Source organism: Pongo pygmaeus, chromosome 10 (genome assembly GCF_028885625.2).
Source record: "Pongo pygmaeus isolate AG05252 chromosome 10, NHGRI_mPonPyg2-v2.0_pri, whole genome shotgun sequence".
NCBI lineage: Eukaryota > Metazoa > Chordata > Mammalia > Primates > Hominidae > Pongo > Pongo pygmaeus.
The window spans coordinates 120,503,089-120,522,000 of NC_072383.2; the positions used below are offsets into that span (position 1 = coordinate 120,503,089).

Genomic DNA, 18,912 nt, shown 5'->3' on the forward strand with positions numbered 1-18,912 from the left:
AAAAAATGCTTCAGGCCAGGTGCAATGGCTCATTCATGCCTGTAATCCCAGCACTTGGGGAGGCCGAGGTAGGTGGATCACCTGAGGTCAGGAGTTTGAGACCAACCTGACCAACATGGTGAAACTCCGTCTCTACTAAAAAAAATACAAAAATTAGCTGGGCGTGGTGGTATGTGCCTGTAATCCCAGCTACTCGGGAGGCCGAGGCAGGGAGAATTGCTTGAACCCAGGAGACGGAGGTTGCAGTGAACTGAGGTCGTGCCATTGCACTTCAGCCTGGGCAACAGAGTGAGACTCCGTCTCAAAAAAAAAAAAAAAAAAAAAAAAGCTTCAGGCTGGGCACAGTGGCTCGCGCCTTTAATCCCAGCACTTTGGGAGGTCAAGGCAGGATCAGCCTGGGTAACATGGCGAAACCACATCTCTACTACAAATATAAAAATTAGTCAGTTTCATAACCCGGTCTCAAAATAAATAGATAGATACAAATAATTTAAAAATGCTTTAGTTTCTCTGTTTGGTAGAAAAACACCTAATGTGACTGTTCAGAGATATGCATTTTTGGGGGTGCTGCTTAGTTCCTGGCTTGATGAAGGAATCATTCAAGCAGCCTCCAAGTCCCTGGTTTTTCACATCTTTAGGATGACATCCAGGGGCCATGGCTCATGCCTGTCATCCCAGCGCTTTGGGAGGCCAAGGCAAGAGGATTGCTTGAACCCAGGAGTTTGAGACCAGCCTGGGCAGCACTGAGACCCCGTCTCTGCAAAAAAATTAAAAATGAGCCAGGTGTGGTGGTGCGTGCCCATGGTTCCAGCTTCTCGGGAGGCTGAGGCAGGAGGATCGCTTGAGCTGGGGAAGTTGAGGCTGTGGTGAGCTGTGATTGCACCACTGCCCTTCCAGCCCGCGTGACAGAGACAGACCCTGTCTCAAAAAAAAAAAAAAAAAAAAAAGACCGTGCCCTGGTTAAGAGATTCGTAACATTGGCCGGGTGCGGTGGCTCACGCCTGTAATCCCAGCACTTTGGGAGGCCGAGGCGGGTGGATCACGAGGTCAGGAGATCGAGACCATCCTGGCTAACATGGTGAAACCCTGTCTCTACTAAAAAATACAAAAAATTAGCCAGGCCTGGTGGCAGGCGCCTGTAGTCCCAGCTACTCGGGAGGCTGAGGTAGGAGAATGGTGTGAACCCAGGAGGCGGAGCTTGCAGTGAGCCAAGATCGCGCCACTGCACTCCAGCCTGGGCGACAGCGACACTCCGTCTCAAAAAAAAAAAAAAAGAGATTGGTAACAATGAGTCCAAGGTTCAGAGCTTCAGAGCTTCTTTTCTTAACTAAGTGTGGTTAACTTTGCTCAGAAGGAAAGTTCTGTTCTTTGCCATGGTAATCTGATTTTTTACACTTTTTTTTTTCTTTTTCCTTAAGACAGAGTCTCACTCTGTCGCCCAGGCTGGAGTGCAGTGGTGTGATCTCTGCTCACTGCACCCTCTGCCTTCCGGGTTCAAGTGATTCTCCGGCCTCAGCCTCCCAAATAGCTGGGATTACAGGTGCCTGCCACCACGCCTGGCGAATTTTTGTATTTTTAGTAGAGAATGGGTTTCACCATGTTGGCCAGGCTTGTGTTGAACCCCTGGCCTCAGATGATCCGCCCACCTCAGCCTCCCAAAGTGCTGGGATTACAGGCATGAGCCATCGCGCCTGGCTGACACTCACTTCTGAAATGGAGACACTCAGCCCCAACTGGGAAGGTAAAACAGAACAGCACAGAACGTGTTTGCTTATGTAATTAAGAAGTCAGAAGCATGCTACCTTCAGGTGTAAGCAGTTCCAGGAGCTCAGATGCAATCATTAGGGCTCCACTTTCATCTACCTCTCTGCCCCGTTTTCCCAAACTGGGTTCATTCTCAGGCTGGGTCCTCCAGAGACTGGCAAGACAGCCCTATGAGCTTTGGGTCCCCATCTTGCTACCTTCAAAACTAGGGGGAGAAGAGTTTCTCTTTCTCAGCAGTTCTCATAAATGTTCTTCCACGGAGTTTTGCTGGTTCCAGATGCCCATCCCTGAATTACCTGCTGGGTTGGGAGGCCGATGTTCTGACTGGCCAGGCCTGGGCCACGTGCTCTCTCCTGGAGCCTGTGGCCAGGCCTAACCCCGCTTCTAGCCACATTTCATGGACTGAGTGTGGCAGAGGGATGGGTACCTAAAAAAACTATGGGGATGTTAACCAGAAGGGGAATGGCTGCCTGACTGGCAAAAACAACAGAAAGCTTCCATCTGGCCAGCTGGTTCCATTCGAGGCCACAGGGCCAAGGTTGCTTGGAGGTTTGCAGTGCCTCCGTTGGCTCCCACTCTGCTCCCAGAAAAAGCATCTCAAAGCACAGGTCCAACTGAGGGCCTGCTGGAGACAGCCTGATGTGCAAAGAGTAGCCAGGGACTCCAAGGGAAGACTGGGATTGTATCTCCTCCACCTGGCAGAAATGCCCCATGCACAGTGCATCAAGACAGCCGCGTAGAAAACAGTGTGGCAGTTCCTCAAAAATTAAACATAGAATTACCATATGGTCCAGCAATTCCACTTCTGGGGTATATACCTAAAACAGTTGAAAGCAGGTGGGATGTGGTGGCTCACACCTGTAATCCTAGCACTTTGGGAGGCTGAAGTGGGAGAATAGCATCAGCCCAGGAGTTGGAGATCAGCCTGGGCAACATGGTGAGACCATCTCTACAAGGAAAAAAAAAAAGCTGGCATAGTGGCACATGCCTGTAGTTCCAGCTACTCGGGAGGCTGAGGTGGGAGGATCGCTTGAGCCCAGGAGTTTGAGGCTGCAGTGAGCCATGATTGTGTCACTGCACTGCAGCCTGGGCGACAGAGAGCGATCCTGTCTTTTAAAATATTGAAAGCGGGGTCTCAGAAAGATATTTGTACACCCATGCTCACAGCAGTGTTATTCACAATAGCCAAAAGATGGAAGCAACCCATCTTCCATTCATCAGTGGAGGCGTGGATAAATAAAATGTGGCTCGTCCATACAGTGGAGTACTAGCCTTAAAAAGGAAGGAAATTCTGGCCAGGCATGGTGGCTCATGCCTGTAATCCCAGCACTTTGGGAGGCTGAGGTGGGCAGATCATGAGGTCAAGAGATCGATACCATCCTGGCCAACATGGTGAAACCCCGTCTTTACTAAAAATACAAAAATTAGCTGGGCGTGGTAGCAGGCACCTGTAATCCCAGCTACTCAAGAGGCTGAGGCAGGAGAATCACTGGAATCCAGGAAGTGGAGCTTGCAGTGAGCCGAGATTGTGCCACTGCACTCCAGCCTGGCAACAGAGTGAGACTTCATCTCAAAAAAAAAAAAAAAAGGAAGGAAATTCTGATACATGCCACAATACAGATGAGCCTGGAGCACATTATGCTAAGTGATAAATAAGCCAGTCATTAACTGGTCTGGGCACGGTGGCTCACACCTGTAATCCCAGCACTTTAGGAGGCAGAGGCAGGCAGATCACGAGGTCAGGAGATCAAGACCATCCTGGCCAACATGGTGAAACCCCTTCTCTACTAAAAAAAAAATACAAAAATTGGCTGGGCATGGTACTGCATGCCTGTAGCCCCAGCTACTTGGAAGGCTGAGGCAGGAGAATCACTTGAATCCAGGAGGCGGAGGTTTCAGTGAGCCGAGATTACTCCACTACACTCCAGCCTGGTGACAGAACGAGACACTGTCCAAAAAAAAAAAAAAAAAAATACCGGGCGCAGTGGCTCACACCTGTAATCCCAGCACTTTGGGAGGCTAAGGCGGGTGGATCACCTGAGGTTGGGAGTTTGAGACCAGCCTGACCAACATGGAGAAGCCCTGTCTCTACTAAAAATACAAAAATTAGCTGGGCATGGTGGCACATACCTGTAATCCCAGCTACTCGGGAGGCTGAGGCAGGAGAATCACTTGAACCCAGGAGGTGGAGGTTTCGGTGAGCTAAGATTGCGCCATTGCACTCCAGTCTGGGCAACAAGAGCGAAACTCCGTCTCAAAAAAAAAGAAAACAAAAAACACATACTGTATGATTCCACTTATAGGCGGTACCTAGAGTAGTCAAATTCATAGAGACAGAAGACAGAATAGTGGTTGCCAGGGGCTGAGGGGAAGGTGAAATGGGGAATTATTTGATGGGTTCGTAGTTTCTGTTTGGCATGATGAAAAAGTTCTGGAAATGGATTGTGGTATAGTCACACATCGCATACTGATGTGTCTGTCAAAGACAGTGGTCCCCTGAGATTACATATACACCAGTGGTCCCATAAGATTATGATGCTATATTTTTACTGTACCTTTTTCTATGTTTAGATACATTTATTTATTTATTTTATTTTTTTCAGACGTAGTCTTGCTTTGTCGTCCAGGCTGGAGTGTAGTGGTGCAATCAAGGCTCACTGCAACGTCTGCCTCCCCAGCTCAAGCGATTCTCCTGCCTCAGCCTCCTGAGTAGCTGAGATTACAGGCGGATGCCACCATGCCTGGCTAATTTTTGTAGTATTTTTAGAAGAGAAGGGGTTTTGCCATACTGGCCAGGCTGGTCTTGAACTCGTGGCCTCAAGTGATCTGCCCTAGGCCCTGTTAAGATACATGTAGATACATGAATACTTACCACTGTGTTACAGTCTGCTACAGTATTGACTACAGTAGCATGCTGTGTAGGTTTGTAGCCCAGGAGCAATAGGCTATACCATCCAGGTTTCTGTAGGTGTACTCTAGCGTCTGCATAATGACGACATCGCCTAATGATGCATTTCTTAGAACGATCCTGTTTGTTAAGCGACACATGACTGTACCACAGTATGAGTGTAATGCCATCACATTGTACAATTAAAATGATTAAGATGGTACATTTTTTGTGTGTTTTATCACAATTTAAAACGTTTACAAACGGTTAAAAGTTATGTATATTTTACCACAATTAAAAAACGAAAGAGAGGTTCATGCCTGTAATCCCAGTACTTTGGGAGGCCGAGGCAGGCGGATCACCTGAGGTCAGGAGTTTGAGATCAGCCTGGCTAACACGGTGAAACGCCATCTCTACTAAAAATACAAAAATTAGCCGGGCATGGTGGCGGGCGCCTGTGGTCCCAGCTACTCAGGAGGCTGAAGCAGTAGAATCTCTTGAACCTAAAACGCAGAGGTTGCAGTGAGCAGAGATCGGGCCACTGCACTTCAGCCTGGGCAACAGAGCGAGACTCCATCTCAAAAAGAAAGAAAGAGTCTGGAAAAAAGTAAGTATACAAGCAATGAATTGATGACCTTTCCCACTGCTTGTGAGGCTGGCACAAGGGTGGAATCCATGAAGACTGGGCGTGGGTGCGGAATGCCTTGGGGGTGGAGAATGTGTCACACTAAGGTCCTTGTTTGTGGCTCCCCTCACTTCATGTTGTCCTCCTCGTGGCTGGCAAATCCTGAGACTAGAGCTAAGGCTGGGGGTGGACTAGGTGTGTGTGACCTCCAGTGAGGGATCCCTCCCCTTCACCCCTGAAATGACTCTGGCCAATGACAGAGTGAGAGAATTGCAGGGGAGCAGGAATGACCTCGTGTATTGGGACAAAATTGTGGGAAGGCCCACGGATTAACCTTCCTTATCCAGTCACCATCACCAGTGGAACATTAGAAAAGTACCTGGAAAAAATTAAATGTTTATAGCATGGAGTGTTGCTCAGATGTGGACAGCTGTTATATGCTGTGGGTGGGAGTATAAATTGGTATAGCTACTCTGAAGGGCAGTTTGCCAAGACTTACTAAATCTAATAACAAGGCCGGACGCGGTGGCTCCCGCCTGTAATCCCAGCACTTTGGGAGGCTGAGGCGGATGGATCACAAAGTCAGGAGATCGAGACCATCCTGGTTAACATGATGAAACCCCGTCTCTACTAAAAATACAAAAAATTAGCCGGGCGTGGTGGCACGCGCCTGTAGTCCCAGCTACTTGGGAGGCTGAAGCTGGAGAATCGCTTGAACCTGGGAGGCGGAGGTTGCAGTGAGCCGAGATCGTGCCACTGCACTCCAGCCTGGGCAACAGAGGGAGACTCCGTCTCAAAAAAAAAAAAAAAAAAGAAAAAAATCTAACAACAAGCCTGTACCCTCTGACCTGCAATTTTACCTCTCTTCCCCAGAGAAAACTACTTTAGAGACAGCCCAGAGAGGCCGTGCAAGGATACTATTTTGCATTGTTGGTTATAGTCAGACACAGGAAGCAAAATAAATATCCAGCAATAGGGGAAGGACTAAAGAAACCGGAGTATATCTGTAGCACAAAATATGCATAGCATTAAAGAGTGGAGTGCATCCATATATTCTTTTTTTTTTTTTTTTTTTTTTTTTTTTTTTTTGAGACAGAGTCTTGCTCTGTTGCCAGGCTGGAGTGCAGTGGCACGATCTCGGCTCACTGCAACCTCCGCGTCCCGGGATCAAGCAATTCTCCTGCCTCAGCCTCCCGAGTAGCTGGGACTATAGGCGCATGCCACCATGGGCAGCTAATTTTTGTATTTTTAGTAGAGATAGGGTTTCACCATGTGGCCAGGATGGCCTTGATCTGTTGACTTTGTGATCCGCCCGCCTCGGCCTCCCAAAATGCTGGGATTACAGGCATGAGCCACCATGCCCGGCCTTTTTTTTTGAGACCAAGTCTCACTCTGTCGCCCAGGCTGGAGTGCAGTGGCGCATTCTCGGCTCACTGCAACCTCCGCCTCCAGGGTTCAAGTGAGTCTTCTGCCTCAGTCCCCTGAGTAGCTGGAATTACAGGCGCATACCACCACACCCGGCTAATTTTTATATTTTTAGTAGAGACGGGGGGTTTCACCGTGTTAGGCTGGTCTCGAACCCCTGACCTCGTGATCCACCCGCATCGGCCTCCCAAAGTGTTGGGATTACAGTGCGCCTGGCCATATTACCAGATTTTAAACAATAATCTATAAAAGTTTTACTATCTAAGGACTTTCACTCAAGAAGAAAAAATACATAGTAACACCAAGCTTGCAGGGTGGTGAGTTAACAGATACATTTTCTCTAAATGGAAACTTAGCTAGCTTCAGTGACATTTCTTGATGAGGCATCAAGTTACTGTTGCACATTTTATTTATTTATTTATTTTTAAGACGGAGTCTCGCTGTGTGGCCCAGGCTGGAGTGCAGTGGCGTGATCTCGGCTCACTGCAACCTCAGCCTCCCGGATTCATGCCATTCTCCTGCCTCAGCCTCCCAAGTAGCTGGTACTACAGGGGCCCGCAACCACGCCTGGCTAATTGTTTTTTTTTTTTTGTATTTTTAGTAGAGACGGGGTTTTACCATGTTAGCCAGGATCGTCTTGATCTCCTGACCTCGTGATCCGCCCGCCTCGGCCTCCCAAAGTGCTGAGATTACAGGCATGAGCCACTGCGCCCGGCCAGTCTCGAACTCTTGACCTCAGATGATCCGCCTGCCTCGGCCTCCCAAAGTGCTGGGATTATAGGTGTGAGCCATCGCGCCCAGCCTTCTTTTTCTTTTTGAGACAGTCTTCCTCTGTTGACCAGGCTGGAGCGCAGTGGCACGATCTCAGCACACTGCAACCTCCACCTCCTGGATTCAAGCAATCCTCCTGCCTCAGCCTCCGGAGTAGCTGGGATTACAGGCATGCACCACCACACTGTCTAATTTTTGTAATTTTTGTAGAGATGAGGTTTCACCGTGTTGGCAAGGCTGGTCTCAAACTCCTGACCTCAGGTGATCTGCCCACTTTGGCCTCCCAAAGTGCTGGGATTATAGGTGCAAGCCACTGCGCCCAGCCTGGACGTTTCTTTATGTACGTGTCTGGAACCTATGCGGGACTGACAAGGAGATTTGTCTTAGTTGGAACTATTGACTGGAACTTCTCTGTGTGGTTAAACCTTCCATATAGCATGGTTGCCTCAGGATAGCTGGACTTTTTGCTCCAAGAGCAGCTAGTTCCACTTACTTAGTTGCTCCAGGAACTTAGGTGGAAGCCACAGGGCCTTCCGTGACTTTTTCTCAGAAGTTATGTAGTGTCAATTCTGCCATATTCTATTGTCAGACTAGTCACAAGCCTACCTAGATTTCAGGGGAGAGAACAGAGGCACTGCCTCTCTATGTGAGGCATAATAAAGAATAGGTGGCCATGTTTTAAAACCATCACAGTGGGCGGGACACGGTGGCTCACGCCTGTAAACCCAGCACTTTGGGAGGCCGAGGTGGGCGGATTACCCAAGGTCATGAGTTTGATACCAGCCTGGCCAACATGATGAAACCCTGTTTCTACTAAAAATACAAAAATTAGCTGGGTGTGGTTGCATGAGCCCTTAATCTCAGCTACTCGGGAGGCTGAGGCAGGAGAATCACTTGAACCTAGGAGGCAGAGGTTGCAGTGAACCGAGATCGTGCCACTGCACTGCAGCGTGGGTGACAGAGCAAGACTCTGTCTCAAAAAAAAAAAAAAAAGTCACAGTTGGGAAGCTCTGTCCCATGAGGTTGCGTTGGGACTCAGGTTAGTTTGATTGGGGAGGGGCAATGGCCTCTGCCATTTGCATCATGTGACTTCCACTTCTGGCTTCAAGGTAACTGAGCCCTTTGTTGCATTTCCTAGCCAGGGAAGAGAGGGTGGAGGGCAAGCAGTTCCCAATAAAAAATGTGGTTCAGAACTTGCACAAGTTGCCAGGTGCAGTGTCTCACATCTGTAACCCCAGCACTTTGGGAGGCCAAGGTGGGCGGATCACTTGAGGCCAGGAGTTCGAGACCAGCCTAGTCAACATGGTGAAACCCCATCTCTACTAAAAATACAAAAATTAGTTGGACATGGTGGTGCACGCCTGTAGTCCCAGCTACTTGGGAGGCTGAGGCACAAGAATTACTTGAACCCGGGAGGTGGAGGTTACAGTGACTTGAGGTCGAGCCACTGCACTCCAGCCTGGGTGATAGAGTGAGACCCTGTCTCCAAAAAAAAAAAAAAGTCCAGGCACAGTGGCTCATACCTGTAATCTATTCTACTAAAAATCTACTCTACTAAAAATATAAAAATACAAAAATTAGCTGGGCATGGTGGCGCATGCCTGTAATCCCAGCTACTTGGGAGACTGAGGCAGGAGAATTGCTTGAATCCAGGAGGCAGAGGTTGCAGTGAGCCAAGATCGTGCCACTGCACTCCAGCCTGGTGACAGAGCGAGACTCCGTCTCAAAAAAAAAAGGAGACCTCAGCCATAGCTGTAGTGTTTTAATTTTTAACAAGGGTGATGTCTTCATGTTTTACCTGTGACATTAAATATTAATTGAAACAGATGAGGGCCTGATGAGCATCTGGCAGCTGATTTTGCAGCCCTGGTCTTATCTCTCCATGGCGGGACCCAGCACCAAAGGCCACCAGGAGGGGTGTGGGCCCCTTATCTCGCAGCAGCCTCTCAGGCCAGGGCCCCGTCTTCCCCAAGACTGCATCGTCTGGGCAGAATCTCTCCACCTCTGTCCTCCTTGTCTGGGTTCGTTACCAGCAGGTATTTGTGGGTTTAGCACAATACAGGGCTGTTTAGCACTGAAGAATTCAAAAGTGATTAAAACACAGCCTTTCTCCACACGGATAACTTATTAATTACCAGTGGAAAGTTGGACACTACATAGTGCAGAAACTGGGTGGGCATCCTGGCTGTCTTTACCAAGCAAAGTTAGCATTGTAGACACGGTGTCCCTCCTGGCAAGAGCCACTAATAAGGGCACAGCATCCTTTTAGTAGCATGCTGGTCCCCACGCATACCCCAAATCATGAGGAAACATCCGCAAACCCCCACTGGGGGACATTCTTCCAGACAACTGGACCGAACTCTTTAAAAACTTAAATTCGGCCGGGCACGGTGGCTCATGCCTGTAATCCCAGCACTTTGGGAGGCCGAGGTGGGAGGATCATTTGAGGTCAGGAGTTCCAGACCAGCCTGGCCAACATGGTGAAACCCCGTCCATCTCTACTAAAAATACAAAAATTAGCTGGATATGGTGGCACCTGTAATCCCAGCTACTTGGGAGGCTGAGGCAGGAGAATCTCTTGAACCCGGGAGGCAGAGGTTGCAGTGAGCCAAGATTGCACCACTGTACTCTGGCCTGGGTGACAAGAGTCAAACTCTGTCTCAAAAAACAACAAAAACAAACTTAAATTCACAAAAGACAGAGATTGGGAGATTGTTCTAGATTAAAGGAGAATAAAGAGACATGAACAGTACCAGAAGGCATGAGACTGAATTGGATCCAAGATCTGGAGGAAAATTGCCATAAAAGAGACAGTCAGCAAAATTTGAATTTGAGTGGTATATGAGCCCATAGCATTGTGTTATATCAGCATTACATTTTCTAGACGATTGACCCTTGAACAAGGTGGGGTTAGGGGTGCCAATCAGTCGAAAAGCCAAGTATGTAACTTCTTTTTTTTTTTTTGGAACAGAGTCTCCCTCTGTTACCGAGGCTGGAGTGCAGGGACACGATCTCAGCTCACTACAGCCATCACCTCCTGGGTTCAAGTAATCCTCCCACCTTAGCCTCCCGAGTAGCTGGGACTACAGGCGCCCGCCACCACACCTGACTAATTTTTGTAGTTTTAGTAGAGACGGGGTTTCACCATGTTGACCAGGCTGGTCTTGAACTCCTGGCCTCAAGTGATCCACCCACTACAGCCTCCCAAATTGCTGGGATTACAAGTGTGAACCACCCAGACGGGGCGGAAACTTTTGACTCCTGCAAAACTTCTTTTTTTTTTTTTTTTTTTTGAGACGGAGTGCAGTGATGTTATCTCAGCTCACTGCAATCTCCCGCTCCTGGGTTGAAGCAATTCTCCTGCCTCAGCCTCCTGAGTACCTAGGATTACAGGTGCCCGCCACCATGCCCAGCTAATTTTTGTGTTTTTAGTAGAGATGGGGTTTTACCATGTTGGTCAAGCTGGTCTCAAACTCCTGACCTCAGGCAATCCACCCATCTTGGCTTCCCAAAGTGTTGGGATTACAGGCGTGAGCCAAGGCGCCCAGCGACTCCCACAAAACTTCTATCAGCCTAATGTTGACCAGAGTCTCACTGATAACAGAGACAGTCGATTAACACACATTTTATATATGCGTTATACATTGTATTCTTACAATAAAGAAAGCTAGAGAGGCCTGGCACGGTGGCTCATGCTTGTAATCCCAGTGCTTTGGGAGGCTGAGGCAGGTGAATCACCTGAGGTCGGGAGTTTGAGACCAGCCTGACCAACATGGAGAAACCCTGTCTCTACTAAAAATACAAAATTAGCCAGGCGTGGTGGCACATGCCTGTAATCCCAGCTACTCGGGAGGCTCAGGCAGGAGAATCGCTTGAACCGGGGAGGTGAAGGTTGTGGTGATTCGAGATCATGCCACTGCACTCTAGCATGGGCAATAAGAGTGAGACTCTGTCTTAAAAAAAAAACCAAAAAGCTGGAGAAAAGAAAATGTTATTGAGAAAATCATAAGGAAGAGAAAATATATTTACTCTTCATTAAGTGGAAGTGGACCATTGTAAAGGTCTTCATCCTTCGTGTCTTCACACTGAGGAGTAGCAGGAGGAGGAAGAGGAGTAGCAGGAGGAGGAAGAGGAGGGCTTGGTCTTGCTGTCTCAGGGGTGGCAGAGCTGGAAGAAAATCTGTGTATAAGTGGACATGCAGTTGAAACCCGTGTCGTTTAAGGGTCAGTTGCGTTTGATAATTGTACTATGGATATTTGAGAGAATATTGCTGTTCTTACTAGATACACACTGTACTATTTAGGAGAAAAGAGGTGTGTTGTCTACAACTAACTCCCAAATGGTTTAGCACTGGAGTGGGCAAATCTTTTTGGTAAAAGGCCAAATAGTGAAAATTTTGAGCTTTATGGGCCATATGGTCTCTGTCACAACTACTTGTTTTGCTGTTAGAGTCCCAGCACAGCCACAGGGAATATTTAAATGGGTGGGTGTGGCTGTGTTCCAATAAAACTTTATTTATGGATACTGCAATGCCAATTTATATAATTTTCACACACCACGAAAGATTCTTGTGATTTTTTTTCAACCCTGCAAAACCCATTTCTGTCTTACTGAGCATACAAAATTAGGTAGCCAGACTTGGCCTGCAGCTGTGGTTTACGAATGCCTGCCTGATATAGAAAAAGAACACACAGGCAGGCACACACATGCGTGCACATGCAGGCACTCATATATGGGGGATAAAGCAAATACAGCATGATGGAACAGCTGGTGAATCTGATGAAGAATAGAGGCGAGTTCTTTGTATTGTTTTTGTAATTCTGCAAGCTTGAAATTATTATTATTACTATTATTATTATTTTGAGACAGAGTTTCGCTCTTGTTGCCCAGGCTGGAGTGCAATGGCATGATCTCGGCTCACCACAACCTGTGCCTCCCGGGTTCAAGCGATTCTCCTGATTCAGCCTCCTGAATAGCTGGGATTACAGGCATGTGCCACCACGCCTGGCTAATTTTGTGTTTTTAGTAGAGACGGGGTTTCTCCATGTTGGCCAGGCTGGTTTCAAACTTCCGACTTCAGGTGATCCACCTGCCTTGGCCTCCCAAAGTGCTGGGATTACAGGTGTGAGCCACTGCGCCTGAAATTATTATTATTATTTATTTATTTATTTGAGACGGAGTCTCACTCTGGAGTGCAGTGGCATAATCTCAGCTCACCGCAACCTCCGCCTCCTGGGTTCAAGCGATTCTCATGCCTTAGCCTCCCGAGTAGCTGGGATTACAGGCGTGAGCCACCATGCCCAACTTGAAATTATTTTAAAATAAAAACATTAAGTAAAATAAAAGCATTGATTTTTCCTTCCTGGGGGGCCCAGGAAGGAGAGAGGGAGTCACCCTTTCATCTTCCTAGTGGGTGGGCCAAGGTGACTCACTCACAGCATTCTTGGATGTCTCTCCTAATTGTCATCTAGTCACTTGTCATTTTTATTGTCATCTAGTTAATTCTTAGCCTTTGCCTTTTCCTTATTTACTGACTTCCTTTTTTTTTTTTTTTTTTTTGAGATGGAGTCTTGCTCTGTCGCCCAGGCTGGAGTGCCGTGGCACGACCTCAGCTCACTGCAACCTCCAACTCCCAGATTCAAACAATTCTCCTGTCTCAGCCTCCCAAGTAGCTGGGACTACAGGCATACGCCACCATGCCCGGCTAATTTTTGTATTTTTAGTAGAGACAGGGTTTCACCATGTTGGTCAGGCTGGTCTCGAACTCCTGACCTCAAATTATCTGCCTGCCTTGGCCTCCCAAAGTGCTGGGATTACAGACGTGAGCCACTGTGCCGGCCTGACTTAACTTTCATACTTTCATACCTAGGTGCCTTGCTTGGCAGGCAGGGGAGTTTAGCCTCTGTGCTCACTGTTGGACCATCCCCTTTTGCTCTCCCTCTGCTAAATCCATCTCTCCAACTGCTTAAAAAAAAAAAAAAAAAAAAAAAAAGAAAGTCACTTTAAATATGTTTGTTGGCTTATTGTTGCTTTGTTTTTCAATGTTTTTTTAATTTCTCAAGGCCCATGTTAACGTTGTCTGTATCATTCCTATTTTGGTACATGTGCTGACAAAGTCAGCAGTGGCTTATTGTTTTTGTTTTTATTTTTATTTTTTGAGACGGAGTTTCGCACTTTTCGCCCAGGCTGGAGTGAAGTGGTGTGGTCTTAGCTCACTGCAACCTCCGCCCCCTGGGTTCAAGTGATTCTCCTGCCTCAGTCTCCCAAGTAGTTGGGATTACAGACGCCCACCACCATGTCTGGCTAATTTTTACATTTTTAGTAGAGATGGGGTTTTGCCATGTTGGCCAGGCTGGTCTCGAACTCCTGACCTCAGGTGATCTACCTGCCGCAGCCTCCCAAAGTGCTGGGATTACAGGCGTGAGCCAGCATGCCCGGCCAGCTTATTGTTTTTAATGTCATGGTCTTCATCTCCCATGTTGGTTTCCCTAAATTGTTGGTGTTTGTCTTAGAAGTCCAGAGATAAGGGGTTGTTTCCCTGCCTGTGGTGGTATTTATTTGGAGGTGTGCGATGGTGGCAAAGTCAAGAAGTTACTGTGTTCTGTTCCCCCAGCACTGGGGCGAAGTCTCTTGTATTTTTCCTGGCCTTATGGCCCTAAATGGTTATTTCAAGAATGAGCTATTGAATTCATTGGAGTGACTGTGTCTGGAGTGGGGAGGGTGGGTTTAAGGAAAGGGGTATGTGCTTTTCTTAGTTGACCTAACAGGAACTCTCTTCATTGCCAGGATCAGAAACTCAACTCAAAGTGAACACTAAATAAAGAGTGATTTATTGGCTGGGTGCGGTGGCTCACGCCTGTAATCCCAGCACTTTGGTAGGCCAAAGCGGGCAGGTCACAAGGTCAGGAGTTCGAGACCAGCCTGGCCAATATGGTGAAACCCCGTCTCTACTAAAAATACAACAACAACAACAAAATTAGCCGGGTGTAGTGGTGGGCACCTGTAGTCCCAGCTACTTGGGAGGCTGAGGCAGGAGAATCGCTTGAACCCAGGAGGCGGAGGTTGCAGTGAGCCGAGATCATGCCACTGCACTCCAGCCTGGGTGACAGAGCAAGACTCTCTCAAAAAAAAAAAAAAAGAAAAAGAAAAGAAGAAAATGACCTGTTCACATTCTCCCACACACCCTCCCCCGGGTCCCCTGTTCTTCAGGAGACGCACAGGATCTACAAGCAGAAGCTGGAGGAGCTGGCTGCGCTGCAGACGCTGTGTAGCAGTTCCATCAGTAAGCAGAAGAAGCACCTCAAGGACTTGAAGGTTACACTCCAGAGGTAGGTGCAGCTGTAGCCCGGGGGCTACCCTGGTTCTGAGAGACAGAAATCCAACTCAAAACAGGCTGAAGCAGAGAAGGGAAATCTCAGTGGAAAAAGAGAGGACTGGGAGTTGCTTCAGGCATCACTGGATCCAGGAGTCAAAGGGTGTTTTTGGGCATGTTTTTTTCCCTCTAAATTCTGCCTTCCTCTGGATTGGTGTCACTCTCAGGGTGACTGTCCCCTTCACCAGCAGTGCCAGGCTTATATTCTCCAGCCTTGCTTCCTGCCGGCTGTGCCACCCTGGCTGAAGGAGAGTTTCTCTCTCTTTTTTTTTTTTTTCTTGAAATGGAGTCTTTCACTCTGTCACCCAGGCTGGAGTGCCATGGCATGATTTCGGCTCACTGCGACCTCTGTCTCCTGGGTTCAAGCGATTCTCCTGCCTCAGCCTCCTGAGTAGCTGTGATTACAGGCATGAGCCACTGTGCCTGGCCGAGAGTTTCTCATTCCCAGTACTTCAGCTGACATTCTGGGTTCAGTCCTCATTGGCTGGGATTGGTTGAATGCCCATTTGTGAACCAATCACTGAGAAGCTGCTTGGGCAGCACCATGTCGTGTGCTAAGTATGTGGCCCTGGGAGGTGGAGGGAAGGCCACGTGGGTGGTGGGAGAAGAAGATGAGTAGTGTCCTGGGTGAAAGTTGGGTGCTGTTATAGGAAGGTACCCTGCTGGACAAGTAAACAGGCAGTGTCCTTTCGTGGGTGTGGGGTGCCCTCCCCACTGGGGTCGCTGGTGTAGTGGCCACTAGGCTGCCATCCCTGGTGGAGATGTGCTTGAGCTCATAGCTTAGTTCAGTTCCCAAGGCCTGGATCGTGTTCATTTCCTGACACTCGTGGTCTCCAGGTCTGGGAAGTCCCCTCTTGCCTGGTATGTGAAGGGGCCCAGCGGATGCCATGACCCCCTTGTCAGGCAGGGAAGCTGAGGCTCCGAGTGCCTTGTCCCAAGTCACTTAGCTGGGCCTCCATTTTAGAATCTGGGACTCCTAGTCAACTCTTTCCTCGTGGACAATTTTGGAGGAAGGTCCTGATTATAGCTCTCAGTGTGGCTGGCCATTTTGGAAATGGAGGCCCACAGCTAAGGGGTAGAGAGTGTGGTTGGCCCCGTGCAAACACGTCACCAGATGTGTCTTTGGAAAAACACATCTTGGTAATGGCAGGACTCAGATTCTAGAGTTTTTTCAGATTCTCAGTGATTGCTTCACAGATGGGCACATGGCGAACCCCAGCACTATTGATGGTTCTTTGTGGGGGCCGTGCAGTGCACTGTGGGATAGTGAGTAGCATCCCTGGCCTCTGCCCACCAGTGCCAGTAGCACTCCCACCCCGAGTGTGTCCACCAAGATGTCTCCAGGCATTGCCAGCTGTCCTCAGTTGAGAAGTGTTGGGTTAGAAAGTTGACCCGTGAGTTAGGGTCTTAGACCAAGGACCTCTGTCATCCTAAGATGTGTCTGCTGACTTGTTTTCTAGTTTTGAGAGTTTCGTGTTACCAAAGAATAACAGACCGTGATTGGTCGACTGCTTATGCTTTCAGGTGCCTTTCTGTCTGTCTCTTGGTCATCTGTAGGTTATTCCTTTATTTCTATTTTTTAAAATTATTTTCATTCATTCATTCATTCATTCAGAGATGGAGTCTCGCTCTGTCGCCCAGGCTGGAGTGCAGTGGTGCAATCTCGGCTCACTGCAACCTCTGCCTCCCGGGTTCAAGCAATTCTCCTTCCTGTCTCAGCCTCCCGAGTAGCTGGGATTACAGGTGCCCGCCACCACGCCCAGCTAATTTTTATACTTTTACTAGAGACAGGGTTTCACCATGTTGGCCAGGCTGGTCTCAAATTCCTGATCTCAAGTGATCATCCCGCCTCGGCCTCCCAAAGTGCTGAGATTACAGGTGTGAGCCACCATGCCCGGCCTTACTTTTTTTGAGATAGTGTCTTGCTCTGTCACCCAGGCTGGAGTGCAGTGGCGCAATCACGGCTCACCACAGCCTTGATCTCCTGGGCTCAAGCAATCCTCCCACCTTAGCCTCATGAATACTAGGACTACACGCATGTACCACCATGCTTGGTTGTTGTTTTTTGTTATTGTTGTTGTTGTTGTTTTTGAGATGGAGTCTCGCTCTGTCACCCAGGCTGGAATGCAGTGGTGCTATCTCGGCTCACTGCAACCTCTACCTCCTGGGTTCAAGTGATTCTCCTGCCTCACCCTCCCAAGTAGCTGGGATTATAGGGGCCCACCACCACACCCGGCTAATTTTTATATTTTCAGTAGAGACAGGGTTTTGCCATTTTGGCCAGGCTGGTCTCAAACTCCTGACTTCAGCTGATCTGCCCACTTCAGTTTCCCAAAGTGTTGGGATTACAGCCATGAGCCACCACACCCAGCCCCTGGTTGTTTTCTTAAAAACCCTATTTTTTTTTTTGAGACGGAGTTTCGCTCTTGTTGCCCAGGCTAGAGTGCAATGGTGCGATCTTGGCTCACTGCAACCTCTGCCTCCCGGGTTCAAGAGATTCTCCTGCCTCAGCCTCCCGAGTAGCTGGGATTACAGGCATGCACCACCATGCCTGGCTAATTTTGTATTTTTAGTAGAGACGGGGTTTCTCCATATTGGTCATGCTGGTCTTGAACTCCCAACCTCAGGTGATCGGCCTGCCTCAGCCTCCCAAAGTACTGGGATTACAGGCGTGAGCCACTGCACCCGGCCTTGGTTGTTTTCTTTAATTAATTTTTTGTAAAGATGGGGTCTTGCTATGTTGGTCAGGCTGGTCTCAAACTCCTGGCCTCAAGTGATCCTCCTGCCCTGGCCTCCCAAAGTGCTGGGATCATAGGCGTATGTGCTGGGACTATAACATCATGCCTGCTAACTATTTCTTTAGAAAAATGAGAAGAAGGCCGGGCATGGTGGCTCATGCCGGTAATCCCAGCACTTTGGGAAGCTGAGGCGGGCAGATCATGAGGTCAGGAGATCGAGACCATCCTGGCTAACATGGTGAAACCCCATCTCTTCTAAAAATACAAAAAAAAAAAATTAATGGCATGGTGGCAGGTGCCTGTAATCCTAGCTACTTGGGAGGCTGAGGCAGGAGAATGGTGTGAACCCAGGAGGCGGAGCTTACAGTGAGCCAAGATGGCGCCACTGCACTCCAGCCTGGGCGACAGAGCGAGACTCTGTCTCAAAAAAAAAAAAAAGAAAAGAAAAATGAGAAGAAAAATAGTATTGTCAGTAATTATCCCTTGAGCTCATATTATCAAGTATTATTCTAGATGCTCTATGCTGTACTTACTCATTTAATCATCACCAGGCTATTGTCTGTGAGGTAGGCTTGAGGTTATCCCGGCTTTTCAGGTATGGAAAATAAGGCAGAGAGGTTTAAGGACTTTCCAAAAGTCACAAGACTACCTGGGAGGCAGCATCACTCCCCCAACCCCGAGAGTTGAGATGGGGAACTGCAGTTCCAAGAGGCACTGGGGTAGAAGGTGGGAGGCTGGGGTAGAAGGTGGGAGGCTGGGGTAGAAGGTGGGAGACGCTGGGGTAGAAGGTGGGAGGCTGGGGTAGAAGGTGGGAGGCTGGGGTAGAAGGTGGGAGGCTGGGGTAGAAGGTGGGAGGCTGGGGTAGAAGGTGGGAGGCACCGGGGTAGAAGGTGGGAGGCTGGGGTAGAAGGTGGGAGGCTGGGGTAGAAGGTGGGAGACGCTGGGGTAGAAGGTGGGAGACGCTGGGGTAGAAGGTGGGAGGCTGGGGTAGAAGGTGGGAGACGCTGGGGTAGAAGGTGGGAGGCTGGGGTAGAAGGTGGGAGGCGCTGGGGTAGAAGGTGGGAGGCGCTGGGGTAGAAGGTGGGAGGCGCTGGGGTAGAAGGTGGGAGGCGCTGGGGTAGAAGGTGGGAGGCTGGGGTAGAAGGTGGGAGACGCCGGGGTAGGAGGTGGGAGACGCCGGGGTAGGAGGTGGGAGACGCCGGGGTAGGAGGTGGGAGGCTGGGGTAGGAGGTGGGAGGCTGGGGTAGGAGGTGGGAGGCTGGGGTAGAAGGTGGGAGGCTGGGGTAGAAGGTGGGAGACGCTGGGGTAGAAGGTGGGAGACGCTGGGGTA

The 18,912-nt window shown here is 48.9% G+C and overlaps 1 protein-coding gene across 2 annotated transcripts in view; it reads left to right on the forward strand.

Annotated features, from left to right (window-relative positions):
* TMEM120B (transmembrane protein 120B) overlaps positions 1 to 18,912 on the forward strand; it is a 65,602-nt gene that overhangs the window by 13,446 nt on the left and 33,244 nt on the right. For both annotated transcript variants that reach the window (XM_054443929.2, XM_063647130.1), the window contains exon 2: positions 14,682 to 14,800. In XM_054443929.2, coding sequence (XP_054299904.1) covers positions 14,682 to 14,800 — 119 coding nt within the window. The remainder of the gene's footprint in view (positions 1 to 14,681; positions 14,801 to 18,912) is intronic.